The sequence below is a fragment of the Ruditapes philippinarum genome, unplaced genomic scaffold, assembly GCF_026571515.1.
Source record: "Ruditapes philippinarum isolate M1 unplaced genomic scaffold, ASM2657151v2 ctg1011_1_1_1_1, whole genome shotgun sequence".
Classification (NCBI taxonomy): Eukaryota; Metazoa; Mollusca; class Bivalvia; order Venerida; family Veneridae; genus Ruditapes; species Ruditapes philippinarum.
In genome coordinates, this window is record NW_026856759.1 from 210,960 (window position 1) to 219,963 (window position 9,004).

The following is a 9,004-nucleotide window of genomic DNA, read 5'->3' on the forward strand; positions in this document are numbered from 1 at the left end:
TATCTATATCATCTTTGTTAATTACCTATGTCATCACAGTTAATCATCTATTCATCATGGTAAATTATCTATATCATCATGGTAAATTATCTGTGTAATCATGGTGAATTATCTTTGTCATCATGGTAAATTATCTATGTCATCATGGTAAATTATCTATGTCATTAAGGTAAATTATCTACGTCATAAAGGCAAATTATCTATGTCATCATTGTTAGTTATCTATGTCATCACGGTAAATTATCTTTGTCAGCATGGTAAATTATCTATGTCATCATTGCTAATTACCTATATCATCATGGTTAATCATTTATATCATCATAGTTAATCATCTATTTATCATGGTAAATTATCTTTGTCATCATGGTAAATTATCTATATCATCTTTGTTAATTACCTATGTCATCATAGTAAATCATCTATTCATCATGGTAAATTATCTATGTCATCATGGTAAATTATCTATGTAATCATGGTGAATTATCTATGTAATCATGGTAAATTATCTATGTCATCATGGTAAATTATCTATGTCATTAAGGTAAATTATCTACGTCATAAAGGCAAATTATCTATGTCATCATTGTTAGTTATCTATGTCATCACGGTAAATTATCTTTGTCAGCATGGTAAATTATCTATGTCATCATTGCTAATTACCTATATCATCATGGTTAATCATTTATATCATCATAGTTAATCATCTATTTATCATGGTAAATTATCTTTGTCATCATGGTAAATTATCTATATCATCATGGTAATTTATCTATATCATCATTGTTAATTACCCATGTCATCATGGTTAATCATTTATATCATCATGGTTAATCATTTATGTCATCATGGTTAATCATTTATATCATCATAGTTAATCATCTATTTATCATGGTAAATTATCTTTGTCATCATGGTAAATTATCTATATCATCTTTGTTAATTACCTATGTCATCATAGTTAATCATCTATTCATCATGGTAAATTATCTATATCATCATGGTTAATTATCTATGTAATCATGGTGAATTATCTATGTAATCATGGTAAATTATCTATGTCATCATGGTAAATTATCTATGTCATCAAGGTAAATTATCTATGGTATCATGGTAAATTATCTTTGTCAACATGATAAATTATCTAAATCATCAATGTAGGTAAATTATCTTTGTCAGCATGGTAAATTATCTATGTCATCACGGTAAATTATCTTTGTCATCACGGTAAATTATCGAATTCATCACTGTAAATTATCTATGTCATCATGGTAAATTATCTATGTCATCACGGTAAATTATCGAATTCATCACTGTAAATTATCTTTGTCATCATGGTAAATTACCTATATCATCATGGTTAATCATTTATATCATCATAGTTAAATTATCTATGTCATCACGGTAAATTATCGAATTCATCCATGCAAATTATGTATGTCATCATGATTAATCATCAATGTCATGTGTTCACTAAGACTAGCTACTCAACATTAACGTCTAGATAGGCCTGGTCTTGAATAAGGTGAATTTCTCATTAAAACAAGATAGTCTTTATTTTCATAAATAATAATTACAATATAATACAACTGAACAAAAAGTTACAACAACGAATAAACACATTTTCATTACCTGCATGACAACATATCCTTGTCGTTTGCTCTTTTCATGGACATCAGATACAGAAGTTCCATAATAGGTGATGAATTTACTTGTTTCATTGAGAGATGCTTCACTTTTAGCTATATGTAGCTGGTGTGGAATACAAAATTAAATCGTTTTGAAATACAGTGTAATATCTATTATTTATTGGACTCCAAAGCCCACTTTTATCAATGTTTACAATCTGGCTCAAGACTTTCAAATGCTACATATTGAATTCTGTTATTGTAGAATAATGCACGGTTCGGAATTAAAAATCACAAAGACTGACAGGAATGAGTGTTTAATTATAAAGTATTTGAATAATAAGCCATGCATTAATATACTTGAATGCAAGAAAAAATAATATCTATTTCCATCCTTAAAACAAGAGGGCCAAGATGGCCCTAGATCGCACACCTGACCCACAGAACTCATCAAATCAATTACTTAGGCAAGCATCCTGACCAAGTTTGATGACAATTGAATCAAAAATGTGACAACAAGATTTTTCCATATTTGGGCAGTGTGACCTAGTTTTTGACCCCAGGTGACCCATATTCGAACTTGATCTAAAAATCATCAAAACAAACTTGCAGACCAATTTCCAGGACATTTGAATAAAAACAGTAGCCACTAGAGAGTTAACAAGGTTTTCCTTTTTTAGCTCCTGTGACCTAGTTTTTCATCTGAGATGACCCATGTTCAAACTCATCCGAGCAATTACCTAGACAAGCATCCTGACAAAGTTTGGTGATGATTGAGGCAAACATGTGACGACTAGAGTGTTAACGAACAAATGTGGACAGACGACGGACATTCAACGATCCTAAAAGCTCAACCTGAGCTAGCTCAGGTGAGCTTTAAAAGAGAACTGATAAAAATATGTGTAATTCTTTTAATTAATTTTTATGATGTCATTTAGTTTATTTACGTCATATCTGACATTTATAATATTACCTGTAAGCATTCCTTTTTATGCTGTGGCAAAGTGCAATAATTCATTTTTTATGTAAGTATTCACTTGCTAATCTGTTTGATAGGAGAAAAGCGTGTAAGAATTTTTGTTTTTGTTTTCACACTGACTTGGATTTTAACACATTCTATTGTTATGTTCTTCCAACCAGTTTTCCTGCATAATAACTTATTACTAATACTACATGTATATAGAATAAACAGTTGTCAAATCAATCAGTATAGAAATATCACACTTACTACAGGGTTTATCCACAAATGTAACACTGACTTAAGGAGACCTCCAAAACAGAAAGTGGTTACTGTAGATTTTTTGAGTTCACTGTACCGGACCTTCACTTCAATTGAAGCATTCCTCTTATTATAAATAAAACCTGCAGTAATAAAATTTAAAATGTGTTCAATTCATAAACAAAATAGTACCCGGTCAGTAGTAATTATCTATGACATGCTTTATTTAAGATTGATATTTAATTTATATAGAACAAGCTTGACTTTCATAAAAAATATTTTCTTTGGATGTATTTTATCCCATTTGTAACAAGAGCACCGCTAGGCGGAGCATTATATGCCCGAAAGTGTTGTTTTCTTTTTTAGTAAGGATAAAGCATTTGTAAGACATTACATAAATTAAATAAAGTATTACATCCTCCAAATAGCAATCCTCCTTTAAAGTTTGGATATTGTGGGCCAAATGGAACTTAAGGTATTAGCACCCTAATGCATTACCTCCGCTTTGAAGAGTATTCAAATAGGCTAGAACTACTGTTAACTACATTGAAAATGAGGGCCATGAGTTCAATCCCCAGAATGGCCAACTTTTTTTTTCTTTCTTTTTTTCTTTTAACATCATTTATGTATCTCTCATGTCCCATTTGGAAAGAAAAAAGTGTTTAATTTTGATTTTTTAATTTATATAGGTATTTATTGGCTAAATTATGCTAAATCTAGTAATAAATATGGTACCTGATATTTTCAAAGTGTAATATAATCAAAACTAGACGGTAAAAGTATTTCATATTTTACAAGATCAACCAATATACTTTTTTAAAAATTTAGGGAAACTTTGAAAACAGGCACTCATTTGGGTAAATTTTAAGAATTTTTTAAATTAGGCTCCCTAAGTAGAAAAATGGTCAGACACGTGGTAAAAATGGGTGGGGTAGGGTAACATTTTAATACAGATTTCATAAAGTATAAACCATAATTTTGCTTATTTGGATTGTTAGCTGAATGGTACTTTTTGTTTCTTACCAAAAATTAATGGGAAAACATTTTTCTTTAGAATGTTATTGCAGATTATTTAAAGGTTCCTACATTCTAAAAAAGGGCCCTCATAACATCCTAGCTTGAGTTCAGAAAAGTGGCCATAACTTGATTTCCGTACAGTAAACTTTGTTTAAATTTTGCAGGTGTACTTTAAGGTATACATCTGACTTATGATGTCAATTTTTAGTTCCTGATAGTGCCCATTAGGGTCATAATACCTTAAGTTATGCTCTGGAAACTGTTTTCATTTTTGAGGTAATAGTGACCTTGAACTTTGACCTTCAGACCCCAAAAGCAAAAGGGGTGTTCTACCAAATATGGACAATCATCCTATGAAGTTTGAACACTATGGGCCAAATAGAAATTAAGTTATGTTCTGGAAACTTTTAAAAGTTTTAAAGTAATAGTGACCTTGACCTTTGACCCCAAAATCAATAGGGGTATTCTACCAATTATGGACAATCATTCTATGAAGTTTGAATATTGTGGGCCACATGGAACTTAAATTATGTTCCGGAAACTGTTTTCAGTTTTAAAGTAATAGTGACCTTGACCTTTGACCTTGTGACCCCAAAATCAATAGGGTTCTTTTACCCAATATGGACAATAATCCTTTGAAGTTTGAATATTGTGGGACAAATAGACCTAAAGTTATGCTCCGGAAACTGTTTTCAGTTTTGAAGTAATAGTGACCTTGACCTTGTGACCCCAAAATCAATAGGGGTCTTCAACCCAATATGGACAATCATCCGTTGAAGTTTGAACACTTCGGGCCAAATGGAACTTAAGTTATCTTCTGGAAACTGTTTTCAGTTTTAAGGTAATAGTGACATTGACCTTTGACCTTGTGAACCCAAAATCAATAGGGGTCTTTTACTCAATATGGACAATCGTCCTATGAAGTTAATATTGTGCACCACATTGAACTGAAGTTATGCTCAGGAAACTGTTTTCAGTTTTAAAGTAATAATGACCTTGACCTTTGACCTTGTAACCCAAAAATCAATAGGGGTCTTCTACCCAATATGGACAATCATCCTATGAAGTTTAAACACTGTGGGCTAAACAGAAATTAAGTTATGCTCCAGAAACTGCAGTGATTTTTCTCGCTTAATTGGGAAGAGGCCTTAGCCTCTTGATTTTGGGGAAAATAATTGCTAATTTGGGGAAAAAAAGCAGGTTTAACTTCAGATTTTTGGGAAAACTGCATGAATTTTAAGAAAATTTCAATTGGGAAGAGGCCCTTTTTCGGAGTCTGTTATATAAGTAGGAAAATCACTGAACTGTTTTCAGTTTTAAGGTGATAGTGACCTTGACCTTTGACCTTGTGACCCCAAAATCAATAGGGGTCTTCTACCCAATATGGACAATCATCCTATGAAGTTTGAATATTGTGGGCCAAACGGAACTTAAGTTATGCTCCGGAAACCAAATTGCTAACAGATGGACGGACGCCAGGGGGTATAACATAATATGCCCGAAATTTTTCGGGCATATAATAAAAAAGAGCTGTCAAAGGAACAGAATGCTCAACTTTTCTTAGTCCTGGATTGCAAGTTACACTTTTTTTTTTAACAAGAATTTGTAACAGAGTTACCAACATCCCCCGCCTCCGGGAAGTTTGATATGAAGCATAAAATTGTGCTATTTCAAAAGATTGAGGTATGGATCTCAGGACTTTCAGTCCAAAATTATGATCAATGCTAGATCTGCAAATGAAACAATAAATTTATTAAAGAAATAAAATGAAACACGGAATTCAAAAATCTATCATGTTAAGCTTTGATCTCTAAGTGTGACCTAAGAAGTAGGGGTGCAGGTGTTGTGCATGACATATAGTCTTATTATTGTAACTATTTGTGCCAAGTATTTTCAAAATCCCTTGAACTATGAAGAAATTATGGATCAGACACAAAATATACCCTATAACAGACTATGTTAATCTTTGACCTCTAAGTAGGGACCCCAGTGTTTTTTCTCTATTTATTGGGAAGAGGCCTTAGCCTTTTGATTTTGGGAAAAATTATCGCTAAAATTGCTGATTTGGGAAGTAAAAAAGCTGGTTTAAGTTCAGATTTTTGGGAAAACTGCATGATTTTAAAGAAAATTTCAATTGGGAAGAAGCCTTTTTTCGGAGTCTGTTATATAAGTAGAAAAATCACTGGACCCATGTTTTGGGCCTGACATATTGTCTTATTATTGTGATTATTTGTGCCAAGTATTTTTAAAATCACTTGACCTATGAAAAAGTTTGACACAAAATATACCTTATAACAGATTATGTAAATCTTTGACCTTGACCTTGGAGGTAGGTGACCGGTTGTTGCTCACATGACACATAATGACATTGTCTCATAATTGTGAACAATTGTGGCAAGTATTTACAAAATCCCTTCAAAGATAAGAAAGTTATGGACCGGACACGACATATACCCTCAAATAGACAATGTTGACCTTGAATGAGCAAGTGGGACCTTGACCCTGGAGGTTGCCGGCCCGATAATTGTTAGTTGGAAGGGGCACATAGATTTACCAATCAAAGGATAAGTGTCACCTTTTACTGTATATTGCAATGTGCTGGATGGGGATAATTGTTCGTTATTAGCGTTCCAGAATCCAGAATAGTTAATAATAACTTGACAATAAGATTATATAAAAAATGTAAAATTTCTGTCTACAAAGTAGATTATTTTAGATATTCTTTTTTACCGGGACATATATAATATCATCTCCGGGACAGACACCAAGTTATTTCCGGGACTTTCCCGGACGTCATGGCATGTATGAAGAGTGATAAAGAGGTAGAGCTTTGGACTCCTAATTTGGTTGGTTTAAATCCCAAAGTCTGTCCACAGTGAAAGTAGGCTAAAATTAATATAACAACAAAGCTCACATTGTAAAATGATGAAACATTTGAAAGTACACTTCCAGGTTTATATTTTAAGGACAATTATAAACAAAAATAAACATGATAACAATAAGAATATTTACCTTGAATATGCTACATTTCTGAAGACCAAGAACATTCTGTTGCAAAGTTTTATGCACATTTCATGAATTGCAAAATCCTTTTTAAAGTCTGTTTTAGTGCCAACAAATGCTATTTTTTTGCAGCAAATACAAAAATCTTTCAAAACTTTACTCCAAATAAATCTGTATCTCATGTCTTTCCAAGCCAGGGTTGTCATTAACATTTTTTGCAGCAGGTTTGTTTTGAACTTGAGGCGGTCATTTCTGTCTTTATCATGCATAACAAAGAGTGTTTTCTTAATTTTGAGGCGGCACATAATGCATTTGAGACAGGCATTTTGGCCTCCTGCCGCCTCTTAATGACAACCCTGTAAGCACATGGCCTCCATTCTTTTTGTAAAAAAGTAGTGCAAGAAGACAATCATCATTTATAGCCTTATGAACTACAATTAAAATGAAAACACAATCAAACTTTAAAATCTAATCTTTTTATGTGTAACAGTGAAGTGTGTCTGATTGTCATGTACACAATAAATAGGTAAATTATGTTTATTTTCATGGTACTACTTTTTTACACATGTCATGGTGGCCATGTTTTTTCAAGGTCAGATAAACTACTTTCCTAAGATTTATGTTTTTTAAAGTTTTTTGTATTTTTGATACTAAAACAGACTTTTAACTGGATTTTGCCATTCATGAAATGTGCATAAAACTTTGCAACAGAATGTTCTTGGTCATCAGAAATTTAGGGGATACGGACAAAAGCTACAAGGTGGACAAAAGCCCCCCCACCCATGAAATTTACACGTAGGACAAAAGCCCTCCCCCCCCCCAATCAAAAATACAGGTAGGACAAAAGCCCCCCCCCCCAGTCCATCAAACAATTGTTAATAAGAATCTCGTCAGTTTAAATCTGGTACTTGATGTATTGACACAAGTCAAAATCTGTATGTTTAATTTAACAAATAAATGCAATTGTTTTGAAAGATAATTTACATTTAGATTTAAATTAAAAGGTACAAAAGTTCTTATTGTGTAATTTGTATATATAATTCATTGTCCACCTTGTCATTTTTAAATGGGGGGGGGGGGCTTACATGGGGGGGGGGGCTTTTGTCCTACACTCGAAATTTAGCCCATTCAAAGTAAATTTTCTTATTGTTATCATTTTTATTTTTGTTTAAAATAGTCTTTAAAACAAAGAAAGTTCTGGAAGTGTACTTGCAAATGGCTCATCATATTACAAGGTTGGCTTTGTGTTATATGAATTTTGGCCTACTTTCACTTTGGACAGACTTTGTGAAAACAAACATGACTGACAAAGCGGAATCACCCTAATTCTTATAGACATAAAACAACATGTAATGCATTGATTAACATGCAATATATTTTTCAATGTCCCAAGGATTAAGTGTAATAAGTTTTTATTAACCAAATCATTGACAACTCTTTCATTACCAAAAATGCAATTATAATTAAAGAAAACATCTTTCCACGTTTGTAATAATATTTATTATGTCTTTCATGGAATTTAACATTACTAGATGAACGACACAAACAACAATCGGAAGAAAATCATTACGAGTTTGACGGCTGAACATCGCGAAAACAAATGACAAAATGAAAATTACGTAGTAATGTATACAATTAGCAACATACACTGTGGTTTAGAACATTCCATTTTTGAAGAATCGGATCCATTTGCAACTGTCCAAAGTGATAAATATAGAAATAAAAAGTTTTCTAAATTAAGGCAAAACATTTTTCAAATCGAGAAGTTTTCACCGCCATTTATAATCTCGATAATTTATCTGGGGCAAAGTACAGAGATTTTGTTTTTGCCTCATAAGGTAAATTACGATTTAATATTTGTTTTTTATTGTTTAAAAGTTATAAGTGCTTATCAATTTACAAGAATTTATAATTTCATCAAAATTTTGTCTATGAGATTATTTGAGCACTACGATTACAGCGCATGCGTAATTGGCTAGGGATACGACCTGGCCAAGCGTTCGATCATTTAAAAGTGTCTGTTATGGAAGTTTAATTGGACATTATTTTGTTTATTTATTCAGATCAATGCAATGCAACATGTATTGTTTTTTACATTTTAATATACGTAATATATATGATCAATGTTTATTTCATTTAG

General features: G+C 32.1%; 1 protein-coding gene across 1 annotated transcript; it reads right to left on the bottom strand.

Annotated features, from left to right (window-relative positions):
* Positions 1–908: 908 nt before the first annotated feature.
* LOC132747615 (uncharacterized) lies at positions 909–8,772 on the bottom strand. Its single transcript, XM_060737033.1, has 4 exons — positions 8,512–8,772; positions 2,854–2,987; positions 1,603–1,749; positions 909–944 (listed from the first exon to the last, which is right to left on the bottom strand). The coding sequence occupies exons 1-4, from the start codon at positions 8,612–8,614 to the stop codon at positions 909–911; spliced, it is 420 nt and encodes a 139-aa protein (XP_060593016.1). The 5' UTR covers positions 8,615–8,772.
* Between the last annotated feature and the right edge of the window lie 232 nt (positions 8,773–9,004).

What these genes read in the sequence shown, in the direction of transcription:
- LOC132747615 (XM_060737033.1), bottom strand. Translation starts at nt 8,614, where the DNA reads ATGTTTTGCCTTAATTTAGAAAACTTTTTATTTCTATATTTATCACTT. An exon ending in GGAATGTTCTAAACCACAGT is followed by an intron (nt 2,988 to 8,511) that starts GTATGTTGCTAA and finishes TTATTACTGCAG; the next exon opens with GTTTTATTTATAATAAGAGG. An exon ending in ATTTGTGGATAAACCCTGTA is followed by an intron (nt 1,750 to 2,853) that starts GTAAGTGTGATA and finishes ATTCCACACCAG; the next exon opens with CTACATATAGCTAAAAGTGA.